This window comes from Ascidia mentula, chromosome 7, assembly GCF_947561715.1.
Source record: "Ascidia mentula chromosome 7, kaAscMent1.1, whole genome shotgun sequence".
NCBI lineage: Eukaryota > Metazoa > Chordata > Ascidiacea > Phlebobranchia > Ascidiidae > Ascidia > Ascidia mentula.
The window spans coordinates 6,885,725-6,908,061 of NC_138572.1; the positions used below are offsets into that span (position 1 = coordinate 6,885,725).

General features: G+C 41.3%; 1 protein-coding gene across 1 annotated transcript; it reads left to right on the forward strand.

Moving 5' to 3' along the window:
• The first annotated feature begins 781 nt into the window (after window positions 1–781).
• On the forward strand, window positions 782–22,164 carry LOC145908023 (uncharacterized). Its single transcript, XM_082995185.1, has 55 exons — window positions 782–1,041; window positions 5,462–5,510; window positions 5,643–5,675; window positions 5,807–5,860; window positions 6,181–6,270; window positions 6,459–6,521; window positions 6,585–6,629; window positions 6,742–6,795; window positions 7,088–7,141; window positions 7,367–7,420; window positions 7,537–7,590; window positions 7,824–7,877; window positions 8,140–8,238; window positions 8,306–8,350; window positions 8,560–8,613; window positions 9,024–9,122; window positions 9,229–9,273; window positions 9,420–9,473; window positions 9,545–9,589; window positions 9,816–9,869; window positions 10,079–10,132; window positions 10,431–10,484; window positions 10,765–10,818; window positions 11,024–11,122; window positions 11,376–11,429; window positions 11,622–11,720; window positions 11,949–12,056; window positions 12,254–12,361; window positions 12,525–12,668; window positions 12,728–12,835; window positions 13,072–13,125; window positions 13,446–13,499; window positions 13,574–13,627; window positions 13,938–13,991; window positions 14,631–14,738; window positions 14,803–14,856; window positions 14,923–14,976; window positions 15,256–15,355; window positions 15,816–15,877; window positions 15,949–16,002; window positions 16,234–16,287; window positions 16,815–16,976; window positions 17,222–17,329; window positions 17,514–17,567; window positions 17,764–17,817; window positions 18,075–18,128; window positions 18,277–18,330; window positions 18,520–18,627; window positions 18,881–18,928; window positions 19,120–19,230; window positions 19,302–19,440; window positions 19,739–19,907; window positions 20,113–20,218; window positions 20,448–20,603; window positions 20,852–22,164. Exons 1-55 carry the CDS (start codon window positions 983–985, stop codon window positions 21,002–21,004), a joined length of 4,218 nt encoding a protein of 1,405 aa, XP_082851311.1. The 5' UTR covers window positions 782–982; the 3' UTR covers window positions 21,005–22,164.
• The last annotated feature ends 173 nt before the right edge of the window (window positions 22,165–22,337 follow it).

Below are 22,337 nucleotides of genomic sequence, written 5' to 3' on the forward strand. Positions count from 1 at the left end.
ATCAACCACAGACGGTGGTAGATGATTGCTCTGTGGCTTTATTACCGGAAGCATATACTTGTAGCCGGGCGTGATTTGAATGCCTTCGATGCCATTTAAATTTTACTTGGCTCGATTCGTGTATGCTGCAGTGAAGGCGGGGAATGGAAGGTTCTAGTCCAAACCATTTAGTTGTCCGAATATTTTTACGAACACCCATACGTGCATTGTACTTTTTTTATATACATACATCAGAAACATATATATTGTGCTAGTTTTACTGCCAGACATATACAATTTAAATAAGACTGCTCTTCTAACATAAATTAACGTACTTTATATGGCCGACGTTTCACTCACATATGTTCACGCTTTTTGAAACGTACTGTCAGCGATATAAAGAATTTCCAATTTGCTATGCGTTTATGTTATTTCTGATTGCGTAAAAGCCGCACTCGTATTCTTTTGTTCTCATGATGTATTGGTTGGAGGTTTAGGTAGAAAATGTTATGTACGTGGGATTACGTAAAATTATTAGCATTACGAAAGCATTTCCTATTGTTAAATTAAGACGAGATCCAATAGATCTTTAGTAAAACAAAACCCATAAGAATACTTAGGCATCAATGAAATACACATCCCACCAGTGTGTCGCCTAAATTGGCTGCGAACAGCCACGGGCGCCGAAATTGGGCCAAAGACATTCGCAGTTTGGTGCGAGAACAACTGGCGCAGCGCAAAAGCGAAAAAAGCGCGCTAAAAAGGAAAAAATCGGCGACTACATCCCGGCGGCGCCGGTGAACCAACGCCACACTCAACGCAACCGCACCTTAGGGTTGCTTGGAGTTCGGAATTGTCACCAGCACCAAGCGACTCCCGCCAGAGCCCCGCTGCCGCGCTTCAGCCAGCAGAAGAGGCGCGGTGCGGACACGAGCGTTGTTGCAGTTAACTGCCGGACGGAGTATACGTGGTCGCCGCCGACGACTGGTATAGCCGGTAAACGATGGATTGGAAATTGACCGTTAGTTTGCTTGTTCTCTCTTCCGGGGTCTTCTGCCAAGGTAAGTCGTGCTTATAACGCTTTCGTATAACTTTGAATGCACGTTGCGCAATATTTATCACCGTCAATGCATGCCGCAAACATTAATGCATGAACTTCACAGGGGAAAAAATGGTCACAACGAAAGTGTTTTTGTTTGTATTACTTCATGTCAATACTCTTTGAAAACTATGCGCAAATTCATCGTTTTCGATGTATTGTTGACTCTTGAGGTTGATCGACGTACAATGCCCACAAGTATTTCAGTGCGGCACGCCGAGACGCGGGGCTTAGTTATCGATTAATCATGGATTGTCCGTGAAATTCCATAAACCGAGAAAAGGGTTAGGAGCGATAAACTTGCACTTTGGTCAGAACCACAGCATCTGGCATCTGCTTTGTCAACCGAAAAGTGCGATGTTCATCTTAACGCCGAGTGTTGCTTGTCTCGGGTGTAGTTGGCCAAATTCGGGAATTACATAACGTCCTAACCACAAGGCTTTAGGAATGCGAAAGTGTATTATAAAGATTAAATATGTTCCGGGACGCTTTAAGTTTCAATCCTCGTTACAGATTTTATTTTATCAGCAATCACATGCACTGTGACAGAATGGTAAACGCAATCCACAGACTGAACTACACAAAAAAGCATTGAGCTTTTGCGTTGTAATGTTTCCGAACTGTTTCTAAAGTCAATTTTGATTCAAGCACTTCTGCGGCGAAAGACGCAAGCTGCAATAAGGCGTAAAAAATGGCGACACGCATCGAAATTGCTTTAGAATGTGGCGCCGTTTTACGGATTGTCGCTGGTATTTGCAGTCTGTCGTCACACCTTAAAGGCAACGTTTGAAAATTTGCGCATAATTATAAAATTTACACAAAACCGCAGCATTTAAATAATGAATCACCTAACGGTTAACCAGTCGTCCAAGTATTTTCAATTAACTTTGAACGATTTTTAACCGAAAATATGTATTATAATGGTCGCACTTTAAGCGTTTACTCGATCGACAACCAAGTTATTCAGGAACCGGTGAGTGCCATGGCCTTGCCCAGACGGTGTTTGCCGACATGAAACGAGTTGTGACTGACGTCCGTCTTTTCTTGTCAGTGTGAGGATAAACAGCGTACAAACCTCCCGCTCTGCTAAATTCACTTCGCATTTGGGACGACAGCGTACGGATTTTGAAAAACCGGCGTTATTTAAATTATTTAATCAGACTTTTTCAATTCTTTCTGTAGTAATAAGGGATTCGTTCGTTTAACTGTTGGGAATAATAATATTTTTTTGCTAACCTGGAATATAACGTCCACAATTACCAGAGATTGCATTCAAATCCTGACCTTTTAGCATCACATACCTAAAACGCGAAGCGCCTAGCGTTGTGTTTAGCCTAAAACAACGATAGTTATCGACATGCTCGAAATAATTGACTTGATTGTTGCTCCACAAACAATAGCTTCGTTCAACTTGCGTCGCGGTAAAACTCGTTCAGACCAAGACCAACATGCTCTATGATTGCGGATAGACGTTTCCGTATCTGTCTGCCCGACACGGTGGTAAGTTTAAGCCTCGAACGCTTCGGTTGACATTTGCGGCCGTCCAAGAGACGATTATGAATGGTTTTGACGCAGGACCGGGTTAGATAAGCCGACCCGAGCCGCCTTTACTTGGGTGAGAATCGTGCTTTTCTTGCAAAGATTAATACTCGTAGGTTAGGTTTGCTAACCAGTTGCGGACTGAGGTTGAAAGGTTTCATCACGCCCCAATGTAACGGCTAACAAAGACTCCGAGTTTTTAATTCCCCTCTTAGTATTTCGTCGAATCGAAGGAAGTACAACCCGCGTTCAATTTCTTTTACGTAATTTGGTCGAATTTAGTTTATTCGCCGACACCCTGATTTCTAGACGTCGCACTTGATTATTTCTTTGCTGAATCGATGAATCATGTCTGTACGCGTTTTAACCTTTCAATTCCACCCTCAAGCACGTCGTTTGGGTTCCTTTAGTGTCATACTCGGCCCGTTCTCATTGGCAAATACTAAAGTTTAGGCAAATTTCCAATCTCGTCGCGCTTCTCACAGTAATTCCAAAATTTTTGTGTCTCGCTTGTAAAATTGGGCGCGGTAACCGGAAAACAGATTGCGCCAAGGTGTTGTGTGTTGAACCTTGTACTATCGTGCATAACTCAAATTTGCGTTCAATGCGGAAGTTCGTTACACGGTTTTTGAGGTTTAGCTTCGCGATTGGGGCAGGTGTGATATATCGCCTCGTGCACAGAGTGTCCCTTGTCCTACTCCACCGAGAACGCGTCACGGCTCGACTGAGCACGGATGCGCAGAGAAAATAGCCTACTGCGGCCTCTCCGACGGTTTCCTGAAGTCTGAGCGCGGTTTTAGGTCGAAGGAATTTAGCAAGGCTCTTGTTTCGCTGCTCGGGGCCCATGCCCGCCGCCGTTGGAGATTTTGTGCCGCGTTTTTGGGACGCAGAGAGGCGTGTCAAGGCAATTGCCATGCGCTGTCGGCGGCGCGATGATAACAGGGCATTGCTGCTGTTCATTCAATGGTTCCGGTAAAATAGTAGGCCCCACATCTGGACTATTTCCGCGCCCCACGCATATATATGTAGGTTAACAAAGCCACTTTCAGGGCTTAGTCTGTCTATGCGGTAAATGCACTTTCCGGCAAACAGTGTAATTTTACTGATAACGATGTTGCGTGTTAAACGAGCCCGCCTGTGTAAAATGGGACCGTCTGTTCACTGATGTAGTTATGACGTCGACGCTCAAATAAATTCTCTCAAAATATTAGTTTTATTCTGGCTATGCCGACCCCCACAAAATGAAAGAATGCGAAGTTGATTGAAATGATGCCGCGGTTTCGTTTATTTTATCTTACGTACAAACTTTAATATACTTTCCCCTCTATACAGTACTATGTAGGGAAACATAAAACAAAATGTATTGCACTGTGCTGTCCAATGCCAAAGAGAACTTAAACACAAGGTCAACATGTTTACTTATATTTAGCTGTCCTGTGCAATTAATCTCTGAATGTTTTGAACTGACCTTGTGTGTGCATGTTGTTTTGTTTGTCATATTGCCAACCACTGTTTCCATATTAACGCATGAATTTTGCACTCTATCCAAATGCATTATTAAGATGTCATCCATATTGTAATGTGCAAAGTTTGTCGTGCAAACCGTGGTATCCCAACATCGCATTGTGCCGAATTTATGTTCACTTGGTGGGTTACCAATACGTTGCATGACGCTTCAACTAATTTTGCCCAGTTTTAACCGTAACATTTCACATTCGGCCCGAAACATTCACCCTTTCAACGTACAGTGTTATCTTAATAGAGCACCATTTGCAGCGGCATGATTTTGGGTAGCTTTTCCACGTCAAACTTTGCACTCTAGTCATGAAAACTATGCTATTTGTACTCATTTTTTCAAACCTGTTTGTTAAGTGCAATTGCGCCACCTGGGAACTTTCCGCGCAACATTTCGCAACTGCAAGTGGGCGCAACGCGCGTGGTAAATACGTGACAAAAAAGGCCGAGTCAAACTCAAACCATTCAAGTCGCTTTAAAATACACCGGCACACTGCGAGGTATAGATATCACGGCAAAATGAATAATCAAACGCGTGCACATCAAGCAAGATGCGTTTTGAAAAACTTGAGCATCCTTTTCAAAACATTGTGTGATAAAAAACATTGGAAAAACAATGTTTTTGCACGACCTTTGCCATTCAAAAAAAGAAGCCTCTTAAGGGCGTTAAGCGTAAGCACGCAGTGTTTTCCACAGTAATTGCGCTAAAAAAAAGCCTGTTTTGTGGTTGGAACGCACAGAAGACGAACTTGGATGCGTTTACGAGGGCCAGAGTTACGCGTCACGGGACGTGTTTAAACCAAGAAACTGCGAGGTGTGCGTTTGCAACAACGGCGAGGTGACTTGCGACTACATAATTTGCCCCGAACTCACGTGCGAAAATCAAATCACGGTTGAAGGTCATTGCTGCATGCAGTGTGCCGACGCGACAACAGGTAAAAAAATGCTACTGCCAAGCACACAGGCAATGCTTCAACAAGTCGTAATGACATTAGATTTTTTTACATTTTGACAAAAGAAAGAAAATGAGCGAATAAAATGTATCAGACAAAAGCATAACGATTCGTGTTTTGCGGGAAGTTCCCTGTTGGCTGATCTCATTTTTTTTATCGTTGATTATCGTCCACGTTTCAATATGTGTATTTTGTTTACAGGGGTAAGACGTTATTTTGTATGCTGTTCTGAGATCGAGGATAAGTATATATTGTATTGTATATATTCGAAAGTAAAAAATATCACTGGTGTAAGAGTATGATGACGTGTCTCATAAGCTTGAAGCGGTTATTGCACGATTGAAAACTGCTGTAACTCAAACCTTCTTTGATTTTAGCAAGGACCCAAGGGTGAAAAGGGAGAACCAGGACAAGTGATATTTGAAGTGAGTAGTGGTATCACGTGTTGGCAAACCACAATTGCGTCGAGTTCATGACTAACAAGTTATTAATGTATAACGTACCTTAGACCTTATATACGTCACATGTCAGTATTTTAAAGCGTTACCTTGTTGCAGGATGTTGGACCACCAGGACCGACTGGACCTCCTGTAAGTTATTTATACCCTATTGTTAGAAAAGTTAAGTTTTTTTGGTATTATCTGGCAGTGGTGCTTTGTGTTTTAAAACTGTAAAGATCTGCATTAAAAGATTCAAGCGTTTAAACTTATTTTTTTTCCAGGGAATTGCAGGTGATATTGGACCTCCCGGTGATCCAGGAGAACGTGGACCGAAAGTAAGACATGCGAAAGAATATTTTACGATCTTTAGTTGGTTGCATTTTACGATCTCTATTTGGTAGCATACAGAAACATGTCTGCAAGAAACCATATAAATACCACATATGAATGGACACCGATAAAGCGACATGTTTATAAGTTATACATAATACAACAGTGGGTCGGAACCACTTAGCAAGAACAGACTGATTCCTGCTGTCTAAATCAGTTTTCTCAATCACCTAAACGACTTTTTTTAACTTATCGTTATCATTTCTTCTACTTTGCATGCTAACAACGTCAGACTTTATAACTTTGAATATGCTATTTCTTAAAGGGAGAAAGGGGTAACTCAGGTAGGGATGGCGGACCAGGCGTCCCTGGACCACCCGGACCACCTGGACCAGCCGGAACTGGATTAGATGGCGTGAGTATTACGTGCCTGTCTGTGGGACAAAGTTTAAACTATGCCTCGTGCTGTAAAATAAAACAAAACAATGGGTTAAATTTGCTATTATTTTGTTTGGATCAGGTTTAATTTAAAATGGGTAAAATTTGTTGGTAGTCCTAATGATTAGAGTACGCCAACCATCACCATTTTAAATTCATTTTCAGAGCATGGCCAGCGCATACAATTCAGGCAGCAAAGGACCTTCTCAAATGATTGCAGGAACACCGGTAAATTTGACTGCCATTTTCATGTTTCTTGTAAATTTCTAGTTTTAAAGGCTTTTTTTGCAGGGAGTCATGGGCCCAAGGGGATCACCAGGCACAGTTGGACCACCGGTAATTTGAATTCCAAATACATGTGTTAAATTTTAATTTTAATCTGTGTGACGACGACCGTTTATACACATGTTGGGCAAAACATCTAAACTTAAGTTACTTTTTAACACAGGGTATGCAAGGTTTCCAAGGACCACCAGGGGAATCAGGAGAAATTGGACCACCGGTAAGATTTTTGTGCTTTAACAGTAAAATATCTAAGTAGAGGTTTGACTTCGAAATCCCGGTCCTGCTCTGACGTAACCAAGACCACCGTACAATTCGTGCATTTCTCTACGAGTTGCAATTAACAAGCAGCAGTAGAAATGGTGTTTATATATTGTTGAAGTGGAATTTGTCATTTGGCTGCCTTTTCATTAGTTGTTTTCTCAAAAAGACGATATGTCGAAACTTACGTTCGTAGCCGTTCCTACTTACGCTTTCGTATGAACCACCAACATATGTATAATTTTGCACAGGGACCTTCTGGCCTCATGGGACCAACCGGCTTGTCTGGAAAACCGGGAGACGATGTAAGTTTCTTAAATATATTCATTCATCTGCAATGCAATTTTTGGAACTTTTCTTCAATCCTTGAAACACAAAAAGCTAATTGCAGAAAATAATCTTCGTTGTTCATATATATATGTAATTACCAAATAATTTTCTTATTGACTTGCAGTGACTATTTTATACAAGTTCCAGCACCTGCTTTCAAACATTGCCCTAACTTTTGTAATTTTAATATAATTTTATAGGGTGAGGATGGCAAACCTGGAAAACCTGGATCAATGGGGCCCCCTGGTGGACAGGTACTATGTTTGTTTCTGTATACCACGTATTTTTAGTGACCATAATTAACCGATTCCATTTTTTTTTAAACCCAAAACTAAAATGTTCTGGCTACCTTTAAAAATAGTTGTTTTAGGGACCTCGTGGCTTCGCTGGAACTCCGGGACGCAACGGTGCCAAAGGACACAGGGTGAGTTTAAAGACGTTTTGTTTTGTGGATAATTGTATTCTTTTTTACCCTGAAAACTCATTTAATTATATTGACACAAGGCGGTTGGTTGTGTAACTACAGACATTACATGGACATTTCCCCAAAAGTTTTGATGGAGAATTAAAAAAAAATTCTTTTCTTCAATAAAATTCTTCGATTCTCTGTAAAGTGTGCGGAAATTTGGAACAAATTTGTTCTTCTTTTATTCACAGGGTCATTCTGGTATCAACGGTGCCAAAGGAGAGGAGGGCGATGCAGGAGCAAATGTAAGTGCTATAAACACATCAACGTCAGAACATATTCTTTTGAATTACGTGGCGCGTCGCAAACGACAACAGCACGTGTAGGAGAGGACTTTTATGTTTTCTAGTATAGCACAAAAAGTATTACGCTTAAGCTGAGGTATTAGAACTATATGTTAAAAATTAACGCACCCTGAACTTACGCCGTCTTCCTAACGTGAAAGGTTTTTTAGTATTTCTATATGTGCTAAAAAAATAAATTGTTTCAATCGACACTTTTTTACAGGGAGAAGAAGGAGCGCCTGGTGAGCCCGGTCCATCTGGAGTCCAAGGTCCACGGGGTTTGCCCGGGGGCAAAGGACCACCAGGAACCCGTGGGTCCCCTGTAAGTAAAGTCAAATGGCGCTAACGGCATTAAATTAGAAACTTTATTTTTATGTTTTTTTTCCTAGGGCGCAAGAGGTTCTGACGGCGTTCCAGGACAGGCAGGACCACCAGTAAGTACAATTTCTATTGCATTTTTTGCAATAGAAAAGCCACGACATTAATTAAAAAGATTGGGTTGTTAAATGTTAAACTGCGACACATATTCATAAGTCTTACGTTTACTATAGTGAAGATAAAGTTACTTTAATACAATGATTTGTCACATTTGTGTATAAGCCCGAGCTTATTTTTTATTTCATTAGCATATTTTTCGTTACAGGGCCCGACAGGCTTGGCTGGACCACCTGGTCTATATGGAGCCCCTGGTTCGAAGGTGCGAATAAAAAGATTTAAGTCTTTCTTGTATAGTTTACAAGTAACGTACTGTAAACAGCTAGTATCAATAAAATCAATTATGGTTATGCGGGAATTTCTTATTTGCAAATATTGTTTCCAACAACTTTTTGGTACGTAGATACAGTAAGTTTTAAAAGTTTTAAGTACAAAATACAGAACTAATTGAAGTAATAATAAAATCTAATTGCACGAATCAGTGCAGTTTCATCTTGTACCCGACACTATTTAGCATTTTCTCAAAACATTCAAAACTTACAGTCATAAGGTTCACAGGCTTCGCAGCCAAGGCATTGCAGCCAAGCTGGATAAGCCACTTTTCCTGACAAGTTACAGTCATTTCTGTTTTCAAATGCACTTTCTAAATGTTTTGTACCGTCACTTTTGTAGGGTGAAGTTGGCCCAACTGGTGCCAGAGGACCCGACGGACCACAAGGATCACGTGGAGACTCGGGAACGCCTGGACCACCTGGCCCAGTCGGGGCACCGGTATGATTATGACCAACTAACTGTGGTGTTTCGTTGGCAAAATATCTAGGAACATAGAAAGTGCTAGAATTGTTTGTACACCATGTTGTAATTAATTTTTTATCAGGGTCTTTCCGGTGTTGACGGATCTTCCGGACCAAAAGGATCAACGGTGAGAATCATTTTGCTCAATCCTTAATCTTGGTACAAAAAACGCACCTTCTAAAAATGTGCCAGAATTGTTCACGAAATGTTAAAGTTTGGAAATGGCTACAGCAACCAATTCATGTGTTAAACGTCATTTCATTTTCTTTATAGGGAACCCAAGGTATTGGAGGACCACCAGGAATTCCGGGACCAAGAGGAGCCCCCGTAAGTGATGTCCAACTATTGAAATAAACAATAAAAATCCGTTAATAATCCTCATTTTTGCTTCTGGGTAGGGACCACAAGGAAACATCGGTAACTTCGGACCGAAAGGAAACCAGGTAAGTTCCTACGCGTCGTACAGTTTGTTTTTCTATAAAAGAGCGGTGTTGGGCCAGTCCTCACTTTCTGGGAATCATTTTCAAAACCAGTTCTTTTTGCACAAAAAATAACGAAGTTTCATCGCTATGTTTCTGACAATTGTAAATGTTTTGTGAATTTTCAACGCGATATTAGAGAAACTATTATACTATAAATTGCAAAGTAAATTACTTTGTTTCTTATTAGGGAAATCCTGGACACGCAGGCTACAAGGGAGATCAGGGTCCCAAGGGAGTTATGGTAAGTTAATGGTGCTAAACTTAGCATGTCCCCCACCATGACTAACGTGTAATTGTTATTTTGAAATATAACGCTTTTCATTTAATGTTTGTTTTATGTATTACATTTTTTCATGGCATAATACTTTCTATCAACTACATAAGCTATTGATTGCGTTTTGGTATCCGGATTTGTTTGTGAGATTGAATAACGGGTTGACATTTCTTTAGGGCGCTAGTGGACCACAAGGTCTCATTGGATCGCAAGGAGAAGAAGGAAAGAGGGTAAGTAGTGCTGGAACTGCTTGAACAGATAAAATACATTGTCATATTTCCCACGTCACGTTTTATCCGGGCATTGCTAAATTGTGCGACCATGCAGAATAGTGGGCGACACGCCCCATGATTATGTTGTGAAGTGTGATGCTGAATAGCTTTATTCATCAAGGGTCTCAGTTGCAAACCAAAGACTAATATAAGTTGAAATAGTATAACACTATAAAGTATTGTAGTCATTTAAACACAAAAGAGGAGAGAACACATGTAAGCAATGAAATCATTGCTTAAACTATTTGTTTCACAGGGACCAAGAGGCGAGGCTGGACCACATGGACCCATTGGAAATCCGGGAGAAAGGGTAAATTTAATTTGAAAGTTTTTATATTGTGCGCCTCTCTATCTCATTAGGCTAAGTTTCTCTGGCTTTTGCACTGGCGTGTTTCAAAACTGGTTAAATGGAAATTATAGTTGAGAAATTGGCAGCAGCTATAACCAAGAAAATTACAGCACCAGTTACGACATTTTTTACGTGGCAATTGAACAATTGCGTTATCTCTGAACAAACGTAATTTGCAGCTACGATTGCCAACACTGATATGTGGAGAAATTGTGTCTAAAGTTTTTCTTTTTATGTTTAGGGTAGTCCTGGCGACCGCGGTTTCCCAGGAATGGATGGACCTACAGGAGCTAAGGTATTTTTTGACCAGAATAATATTCATATTAACACAGACTTGTTGTTAATTTACTCTTCGTATTGTTAAAAATAAAGAAATTAATCAAAGGTCATTTATATTCTGCACTGATAAGACCTTGTAGGTCAAAACACTGTCAACACCTATCTACAGCTCCCGTTGATTATTATGGATTTTTTGCACAAACATTCATATTCTTTTGTAGGGCCAATCTGGCAAGAAAGGCAAACAGGGCCGTGGTGGACCGAAAGGTTCCCATGGAGATCCAGGACGCTCGGGAGAATCTGGCCTTCCTGGACCGAGGGTAAGTGTTTGTTACGTCATAGGTGCTATACGATTCTGCGTTATGTCGGTCTGACTTTGAACAAACCTGAACTAACGTATGTGACTTCCTACCATCCATACTAAACAACGTGCGGTAAAAAATTGGATTAATAATTTACCAAAGAGCACATCGATTGAAAAAGTTAAATTACTGTGGTTTACATATGTTAAAAGCGATGACATCAGTACAAATTAGGATGTTACATGGGTAACCGTTTTGAAAACACTCGCAGGGTCTTACCGGCAAACCTGGCAATGAAGGAAGACAAGGACCCCAGGGACCATCAGTAAGTATCTGTTTATGTATTGTGTCGCAAACAACTGATCTTAAATAAAGCTTTCTAATAGAATGGCGGGGTATTACTTATTTATTGCGTGAATTTGTGGTAAAATTCGTAGATAACGCTGTGATTAATGAAGGATAGCAATTCACTTCTGATATCTTACAGAGGATTTTGAACAGTTCGTTCTCATTGTAGGGTATTCCCGGTGACGACGGCCGCGCCGGACCCGCTGGCGCATCTGGACCGAAAGGACCTCCTGGACAGATCGGTTTCCCAGGAATCAAGGGTGTTGGGGTAAGTAATTGGCATTCCACAACTGAATGGCCTGTAAACTCGGTCACAGCCTGAATGCAGTCTATTAAGTTGCTAGGATAACATGAACACAATTACACACTCACTGGCAAGAATTAGTCATTTAAAAAAGGTGATTTTGTCGAATTTGAGATGCCATTTTTTTCAAATAATGTTGAAACTGTTGCCGTTCAAAAATCCGGTGCGTAAATGGCATTTCTTTTCATGCAGGGCGAGGCAGGTAAATCTGGAGAAAAGGGCATTTCTGGACCTCCCGGCCTGCGTGGTTTGACTGGAAAAGATGGAGAGTCTGGTCCATCTGGACCCCCAGGACCTACAGTAAGTCACAGTTTTTTGCACGAGTAATGTTTAAACTCACTACTAAGAAACTGGTTCTCGAGCATGAACCGGCTTGATCCTTATTTGTTTAGAGATTGAAATTCAAACGAAAAAAATAAAATGAACTTCTGAGCGCAAATAAAATCTTAGAGTTTGTGTGATGAACTGTTCACAAGCTAATTGTCTCTTCATGGCAGGGTGTTGCTGGCGAGAGAGGCGAGACGGGACCACCAGGACCCACCGGCTTCCAGGGACTGCCTGGCAACCCGGGACAAGTTGGTGAACCCGGAAAGACTGGAGAATCGGTAAGTAACTCCGAAGCAATTATTATGAATATACAAACATACGAAGAAATCGAATATTCGCCCTAAACTTTATGGAAATGTGTGTGACAGCACAGGTCGCTTATTTCGACAAATAGCGCCATCATGTGTGAAACGTTCAACCAACAGTTAATTTGTGACGTAGGGTGTTCCTGGTGAAGTTGGACCATCTGGAGAAGACGGACCACGCGGAGAGAGGGGATTCCCCGGAGAGACAGGAGAATCAGGTCCCGTTGGCCAATCTGGTCCCAGAGGCAGCCCCGGCGTGCCCGGATCCGATGGGCAAAAGGTACTTTACCGCATTCTGTCGGTGGTGAATGTATATTCATTTGATTTACGTGTTTGTAGGGTCAATATGGACCGCCTGGAGAACCTGGCGAACCTGGCCCGATGGGAACACAGGGTGTAGCAGGGTTGCGTGGACCACCCGGGCTTTCCGGTGGCAAAGGAGAACAGGTAAAGTGTTGTCTATTGCTACAAGATTCCTAAACACTCAAAAATTATTCGAATTTGGGTCCCTTGTTATTGTCATTTCGCATTTTTGTTGATAAAACATAGCTTTACTTGCTATCAAAACTCACAGTTTTATTAAAAGTTGGAAACAAATTAAAAAGTAATACTGACTGATATACCTGCAGTTAAATAGAACTAAGTCGTAATTTAGAATCCTTTTAAAACTTTTTGGTATCCAGGGTGATTCTGGAGCTCCCGGTTTGGAAGGAGAACCCGGCAAAGAAGGCCCACGAGTAAGTTTTATGTTTCTGGGTTTTTCATTAATACAAAAATATGTTGATTGTGAGTTTTCACGGTAACTTATTTCTTCATTAGAAATGGTAGGTTTTTAAGACAAGTGCAAGCGTTGGTTTTGACATAGTAATAATATGCGCAAAAAATATCTGAATTCTGATTATCAAATCATGGTTTCGTTAATTGTGTTTTGATATATTTAACGATGCATATTACATACATACATGCCTTTATATTTCGACACGTGGGTAATGCACGTATGCTATCAATTGTTCTTGCATTGGACCATTTTGTCATTTTGTCTTTTTTTATTTTTTAGGGTCTCACTGGTATCATGGGACCTCCTGGCCCAACAGGCCTCAGCGGCGAAAAGGTTTGTGTTTTTTGTTTAATTTACCTCGCAAATTTTCTTTCCCATACATTTATGCATTAATTCGTTTCGTATAGGGTGATTTCGGACCGCCTGGCGAAGCTGGACCTACTGGAGGTCGAGGAAGTCCTGTAAGTATATTGTGCTTTGCTTTCGTTAAAACCCTTAATCTAATTTCTCCACTTTATCTGGTCAGCTTTTCAATAATCTTCCAAAACCGCTCTCGGTTCATATCTGGTCGGTTCTTAAACATTACGCTAAACCGTACTTGCCAATAAGACGAGAAAAATAAATTATGAATGAAACCGAAAGGCATAGAAGAAATAATACAGTTACAAATGCCTAAATCTTAATGTTTCGCCCCCTATTTTATGAACAAATACGTTACCAAAGTAAACAGCAGTATTTTCGTGCAATATTGTAACTTGTTTTAACTTGTAGGGCGAACGTGGACCTCCTGGAAACGAAGGACAACCTGGATATCCTGGAGCACCTGTAAGTAAACAAACTATATACTCGTGGTTTATTTAGGAAATCAAATCAAAATCAAAGGATTTTTTTGTGCAAAAGACTGTAACATAAATGAACTATAGACCACATGAAGAGCATAGGACCAACTGTTCCTTTGTGGTAAAATTACCGAATTTAAAATTCCTTAAACAGTTGTCTTTTTTTGGAGTCTGATGTAATTTGTCTGTCTACAAGTATCAACTATCTATAATTGCAAGACTTATAAACATTTGTACTCTAATAGGTTTAGTTCCAGTGCCCATATAGCATTAATTCTGTACGCTGTAAAAACCGTAAATAAAATTAGGTTTGCAGACAGTGCACTCTATTTCAACCTACCAGGTCTACATCAGTGCGACTGGTGACCGAGGACTGTTTTGCGGCTAACTGTCCAGACAGACTAATCCACTTTATGTCGAATATGCTGTCGGCGCCAGTCCGTTGTTAACCAAACTAGGTGTGCACTGTCTAGCTTACAGATTAGGATTGGCTCACACAAGTCAGGGCGTTCGTTTTGTTCGTCGGTTGCCTTTGAAGCACCAAAGTCGCTCATATATTTTGCTTCTCGTATATCTATCTATTTACATTGGAGAACTTTTCATGGTCATTGATTTAAATTTACAGGGGTCAGAAGGTCAGCCTGGGAAAAAGGGACCGCTAGGTCTTCGCGGAGCCAAAGGAGACAGCGGCGTCCCGGGTCTCCAAGGACCAGCTGGAGGAGTTGGGCCACCTGTGAGTAACTAAAAGGTAATCAAGTCTTTGACTTTTGAAATAAATGCTTTTAATTTTGTGACAGGGACCACATGGCGTACAAGGAAGAAAGGGAGGCCGCGGAGGCCTTGGACCTCCCGTAAGTTTGAAGATTTTACTTTTTATGTTTTGTTTACGTTACGGTTTTAACCTGTCAAATTTCCAGGGACCCGCCGGATTCCCAGGACCACAAGGACAGCCCGGTACACCAGGAGACCAAGTAAGTATGCTAAGTATACTTTAGTATTCTAATTATTCAATTCGTCTTGTTGATAGGTCACATGGGCATGTTTGCAATACAAAATTTAAACCTTTATAGAGCATCTTTTTTAACTGTGGTTTTGCATTTAACAACTGGTGTTGTTAATACCGTGAACACCATTTTCTGAAGACCAATAAATATCGTTCTAGTAAAGGAAACATACCTTGACCTGGAGTTGTTCAGTAAAACATTTAAAAACCTGCCACTGCATTTTGATTCTAAATGGTTTCGCCGTAGGGATCATCCGGCCAACAAGGAAATCCTGGCGAACCTGGAAAACCTGGAAGCAAAGGAGCACCTGGTGACGAAGGACCTCCTGGATCACAGGGCGAACTCGGTAAGATGTTTCGTACAGCTCAGTGATGTTTAAGGCTGTTGTATTGGTGATGGTATATTGATGCACTATTGAGAAAAACATACATCATATTCCTCATCATAAGGTTCACAGGCTTCGCAACCAAGCTTGACAATTTGGACTTGAGGGGTAAGTGGCTGATCCAGCTTGGCTGCAATGCCTTAGTTGCGAGGCCTGTGAACCTTATGATCAGAATACCACAGCTGAGATTGCCAAATATAAAGGGCCTGCGCGGTGTGGTGATCCTGCCTTGCTATGCGAAAGCATTGCATTACTTCTGCGTTGTCATATCTCCTCACACTTGAAATTTCGAGTCGTTTCTCCATAAATCTGCTAGATCATGTTGTAGACTCTTGCCTACACTGGAAGAAGATTTGAAATTTTCAGACGTTTAGGTTTCACGAAACTAAAAACAATTGGTTTAAATACTGTAAAATTTTAGGACCCAGAGGCAACGACGGCCAACCTGGAGAACGAGGACAGCCCGGAGAGGCTGGTTCGTCTGTAAGTTTACGACTGCATGTTGCCTTTATCGATAGAGTTTGGCAGTAGATTGAATTTTTGATATTTATTAGGGTGAACCAGGACCTAGCGGCAACACCGGATCACTTGGAGAACGTGGTTTACCGGTAAGTGCTATTCCGTTTTTTTTTTAATTATTGGAGCTACGCACATTGAATACCAACGGCTTGAAAGAGTTCATTCAGCTTTTTATAAGCATCGAGTTCATAGTGGACTACGTTACCTTTCCATCAAGTTGCATTAGATTACAATTTAAAATGTATAAAACCTGATCAAGATCTATATCCTATTAAAACATCCTTTATTATTTGTAACGAAACCTTTTACCTTCTGCTCAGGGTCTCCCAGGTCCAGGTGGAACACCTGGAGAAAGAGGTCCATCTGGCGTGCAGGTAGGTTTATTCTATTGTCCTATATTACAATTGCATTAGAACAGAGAATCTAAAATGCGGCCTCGCGTCGTTTAGTTACGCTTCGGAAGCTTTACTTCAATAACAATCTTAGAATATAATTTTTTTTATCTTCCTGGCATGTTACACTGCACAACCAACGACAGTATTATTAAAAACAAACTTTCTTTCAAATATTTCTGAAATACGCCTTATTCGCAAAATCAACTTTAAGAATTGTAAATATCAAAAATTTTGTATGCGTTTGGAACGATAATATAATTTGTATGAGTCTTCGTAACTTATTGTAAGGGATTATTGTTTTAGACGTAACATAAATATACTTCGCGCGTGAAGTCGTATTGTTTTTGGTCAGTTTCAGATAATAACTACACTTTTAGGGTTGCAATACTGCATATGAGATTTACGTAAAACCATACCATGAAAAATTTAATTATGAATATTTTGAAACCAATATTTTCTTAAAAAACAAAGGTGTCAAAGTATTTGAATACATTTTTTTATCACAGGGAGAAGACGGCAAACAAGGAAGATCAGGCTTGCAAGGCGAACGTGGACCTCCAGGGGACATTGGCCCTCAAGGACGTTCAGGACCGTCCGGCGACGATGGACCCGAGGGACCACGTGGTCAAGAGGGTGCTCCAGGCCGCGACGGCTCATCTGGGCCTAAGGTGATTTGACTTGCACTTTTACCCTTATATGGAAATGTGGTGGAAATAAATCAACCTGTAAAAAGTACCTTTTAAATATTTTTATCTGTTTTATTTATAACGTAAACGAATTGAACCACACTGATAAGATTCATACAGGAAATAAGAAAATACATTTTAAAAGAGATGATTGTTTGAGAAGTACACATCAGTTGTATCATCAAGTTTTCGCTATGTGATATACACAAAAAAATTGCTATGTCTAGGGTGACGAAGGTGATCTAGGTCCACCCGGTCCGACTGGTGTTTCAGGAATGCCCGGACCACCAGGTCTGCCAGGTATTGAAGGAAAGAGCGGACCCCGTGGAGAACCTGTGAGTTGACATCAGTTTAATATCTTGTTTAGTCCAACTTAGCGTGTTCTGGATTTTTTGCTTTCATGTAATGTCACAACGCTAAAACGCAAACTTTTACAACATAGAAACGCGAAGTGTTCCGGGAATAATTTTCCTTTGAATGTGGATTTATCATATTTACCATTTGTGCATTTATTTTAAGGGACCATCAGGAACACAAGGCCCACCAGGAGTTGAAGGTGGCCGCGGTTCACCGGTAAGCTTTGCAATTTGAAGTTGACTTACAGGAAAAATAAACGCTTTTGTAGTTATTTGTCAAAAACTATTAGTTTTTGCTTTAGGTCATCTCTTCTCACGATCACAGACTTAGCGTTAAAAATTAATTTCGTAGTTACTGCTTGTTGTAAAAGATTACTTAAGTGGTTTCTGAAATTGTAAATTTTGTGTTCCAGGGATCTGTTGGCAAACAGGGCGACAAGGGCTCGGAAGGATCACACGGACCAAGGGTAGGCAAACGTTCCTGTTAGTGTTGCACTGCATTAAGTGTGATATATCCTACATTGTTTTTTTATCGTGTAATGGTCGGCAGAATACAAAGGCTACGTGTAGCATGCAAACACCTCTGTCGTAATGCAAGCCTGTTTAGTTGGAGCAGAAATGTAATTGCAACGTGTTTATATATGTTGTTTTGTTATTTTCACTGTATGATGTATGATATGTAGCTTACTTATTTTATTTGAAACTTCTTTTAATTTTTTCACAGGGAGACAAAGGTCATCGCGGTTTCAGCGGTATTACCGGTTTGCCAGGACCACCGGTAAGTCCTTTTGATCTTTTATTGGTTATACTGCCCCAAAGTGTAATGCACACTAGCAAGTTTCCAAATGGATTAAGTGTGTTTTATTGTCGCTCGTCCCTGTGTACCTTGGGGGAAATATCAACTTGCAACGTTTTGTTCTTTCCAGGGCAAACAAGGAGACAACGGACTTTCTGGACCTCCAGGACCTACTGGTCTTAGAGTAAGTAAACTAAATAACCTTTGTTGATTTTGCGATATTAGATCAGCGTATCTGTCGAAAACTCTGCTCGGTTACTTTATCGTTTTACCAATCATAGGGTTTGGACACTAAATAAAGATAGTGTACTGGCTAAACTTTGTCTTTGTTTAGCTACAACCGCCCATATCTAATGTGTATGTTTTTAAATAGGGGAACACTGGACCCAGAGGATCGTCTGGCGAGCCTGGAAACCATGGCAACCCTGGTCCTCAAGGCCCTACCGGTCCACGCGGTAAGAGCGGAGACGATGGCATGAAGGTGAGAGAGATTTAAAACATTTTCTGTGACCGGCGACCTGTTTGAATCTTGCGTTCTTTTATTGGCACTGGGGTAAACCATACCATCAGGTTAAAGAAACACTGGCATTTTTGGTCATGGTTGAACGGAGTAAGCATAAACACACATAATTCAGTAAAGCAAAACCTTGTGGTTGCGCATTTAAAAATACATATAACCTGAATTGTAGCAAGATAAAAAATGGTTGCTTGATTTAAGAGTGTGTATTCAACAGGGACCCCCTGGACCTTCTGGACCTCCCGGACCACCCGGACCTCCCGGCGTAAGTTGAACTACTTTCAGTCTAATATTCTTCTTAACTGATAATGCTTTGTAGTCTTATGTTTTACAAAGCTGCGCCCACGTGGTATCAGTAAACACTTACAATGATCGCAGGAACACTTCAATCCTATATAAGTTATTCCACTGTAACTGCCAAGTTCCACGAAGTTAACCTACAATTGTCACGTTTAGCCTGGAATCAACATGGCAGCCTTCCGTGCCCCTGTTTACAGCTACAAGGGTCCTGGCACAGTCAACGATGAAGCAGTCAACGACGATGCGTCTGTTGAACGTGGCGATGAGGTACTGTCTCAATGTTTAAAATACATCTAGTTTGAGCTATACTGAAATCTAATGTCAATCGTTTTGTACAGATCATGCTTGCCTTGAAAGAACTTCAAACCTCGGTGCAAACCATCAAGTCGCCGACTGGTGCTGACCGCAAAAATCCGGCTCGCACCTGTTTGGACATCTTCCTGGCTGAGAACGAGCAGGGACTTCCCTCGAAGAGCGGTAAGGGGATTACTGTGGTATAGTTGACATGGAAACAATGCAGAGCCACCATTCCTTCTCAACGGCACATGTGTATGAATACTAAAATCTGGTGATCCCGACCAAGACCTTGAAATTTAGTTTGATCAATTAGAACAAGCGATACCGATCATGCCTGCACGACTTACGATTATTTATCATATTTTGTAAACACAATTGAACATAATAATCAAGGATTAAATTTTACAACCTTGGTAATATCGGCGGGCGATTCCATTGTGATGAAAGTGTTTACAAGGTCTCAAATCATTTTCAATAGGAATTCGCTGGATCGATCCCAATGGCGGATGCAAGGCCGACAGCATTCAGGTTTACTGTAACTTCGAATCAATGGAAACATGCGTGTACCCAACCGAGCGACGCATCGAAAACGCGACGCACTTTGTCGGCCAAGCTGAAGGCTATGTTTACTACGGCGAGCATATGACGTAAGTAGTTATTCAACGGCAAACCTGTAACAGAGGCCCTATTACAGGCATAAAATAATTATGTAAGGCCTTTTTGGAAGTCCGTTTTACCCTTAGGACGGTTAATTCGATAAGTATGCCTGATACTACAGTATTTGGATCATCCGAATATGTATTTCCGATCACTTGCCTGGAATATGTAGTTTAAACGAGGTGTATTTTTTAGTTCTACGAAGGTTAAATACGATCCACCCCGCGATCAGCAAGTTGAACACGCTGACTACTCGTCCCAAATGACTTTCCTGCGTCTTCTTACAGGCAGGGCTAAGCAGGCAAGTTCCATATACCATATTGTTACTTTTACCAGTTCGTAAGACTGTACACAAAACGTTTGGTATCGATCAGTCACATGATTAGGACAATGTATGCCAAGTTTTCATCGTTTGTATCAGTATTAAATCCTAGCTTAAGAAATTCCGCTGTTCCTGATAAATAATTAAGTATCTTAATTAAACGTGTCGCTGTGTCGTCATTAATTAACGAATGTTTTTTCACGAGCAGAGGGTGACGCTGTACTGTCGCAACATGGTGATGTATGAAGACAGGAACGGCGATCTCGACTTGGCTGTGAAGTTCCGTGGTTTTGGCGACGCCGAGTTTGTGGCAAGCGGAGAAGAAGAGCGGTTCCGCTACACAATGGTAGAGGATTCGTGTTCGGTAAGTTACATCGCGAAACTGTGTTGTTTGTGCCTACTATGGTATGTGAATTGGATTGCAGCAGTTACCTAATTTAAAATCCTTACAGAGCTCACGTATTGGTTGTAAGTTGCATTTACCATAAACAGGTTTGCAATGCGACATTATAGGAATTTGAGTTGTAGGTTGTCTTTGCACAATAGGCCATGAAACATCGCCACTCGGTGTAAACTTAGACTTACAGTTTATTAATAATATTTGTTTTACAGTCACGAAGATCTCACTGGGCAAAGACAGTCGTCGAATACGAGACGTCCTTGGTTGGCCGCATGCCCATCACCGACGTTGCGTTCGCCGACGTGGGTGCCGAGGATCAGCAATTCGGCGTCGAATTCGGCCCGGTTTGTTTCCGTGGCAACTAAATTCACGACCAAAGCGTCACACGACGGCGTCACCTTTGATGACGTCACGTGCTCGCGCCTTTCACAAACACTGTCGACCCGACCGGACCATTCCTACACGACTACGAGTACATGGATATAGCGCTTAAATGAACAACCACGAAAGAGACACTTTATTTCCATCGCATTTTTGCTATTGTATTTGCTCTGACGACGACGACGACAACGACAAGTATATTTTATTGTGTGTGCCATTTTTTGTATTTCGCCTTTTGACCTGCGTTTTCAAAGCTTTTGCCCTATACGTTTACCGTCTGTAAACCCCTATCGGATCAACGAGCAGCATATTCTCTTGAAATCAGCATAAAACGACCGTTTGTTCGTAGCACATCTTGCGTCATGTGTTCTTGATACCGCCCCCGACCCGCCATTCGCTACGACCCTGTTTTTTATTTTTTATTTGCTTTGTGTCTGCTCGTATAACAGCTCCTGTGTGTTTTTTTCCGCCGCCGCTTTTCTATAATCACACTTAGTATTATCATCGCAGTATTGAAATTCGCTCCGAACGCATCAGCATTCACCGTTTGAACTACCGCGCGTGCCTCAAACGACATTTCTACCTTTGTTTCGATCCCACCACTAAAATTTCAGTTTCAAGCTGTCCTTCCGCCTGTCCCAGTTCATTCCATGAACTGCCAATCCCAACCCGCCGATTTTCCGTCGATTTTTTTATACATCTCGCCTTCCCGTTGGCCTGGATTGACGTCATGAGATCGCAAACGCAAACGCGCCAACATCCGCCGCTTGGCCGAAGCCTAGCGTTCCACGGCGCCAAACGGGACGCTTGCGCAACGGAACCAAAGGCCCTGAACCCTGAGCGTCATGACTCCGACACAAATGGCTTTGGCGCATACCAGCACTATATGCTATCGTCATTTCTGTCGCGGGCGAGACAAAGGGCGGAGCCTGTTTCATCATGTGAGCGTTTGATTGACGTGCTTCCTGGTCGACCATGGATGAGCGTTGTTACGACGGAAACATCCCATCTTCTCGATATGTTGCCGCCAACCGACCCCGTATAACGAAAATCACATTCTCTTTCTCACGCACGTTGCGTTGTGTTTTGCTTTTGTATTTCGCTTTTTAACAACATTTGCAGTAAAATCGACTATTTGTCAAAATGTATGGTGGTAATTTCCAGACAAAAGTAAATTGAGGAAATTTAACAGAACAGAGGATATCGTCTGTTAAGTCTAATATTCGCACTTAGGAAGAGACCAATAACTACTGCAAAATTACAGCAACAATGAAATATGGGTTGAAGGCAAACAAACGAAAAATATAGGTTCAGCAA

Bases quoted from the DNA above. Each gene is read 5' to 3' on its own strand.
- LOC145908023 (XM_082995185.1), top strand. From the start codon at position 983: ATGGATTGGAAATTGACCGTTAGTTTGCTTGTTCTCTCTTCCGGGGTC. The intron at 5,511-5,642 runs GTGAGTAGTGGT...ACCTTGTTGCAG, and splicing joins CAGGACAAGTGATATTTGAA to GATGTTGGACCACCAGGACC. The intron at 5,861-6,180 runs GTAAGACATGCG...TATTTCTTAAAG, and splicing joins CAGGAGAACGTGGACCGAAA to GGAGAAAGGGGTAACTCAGG.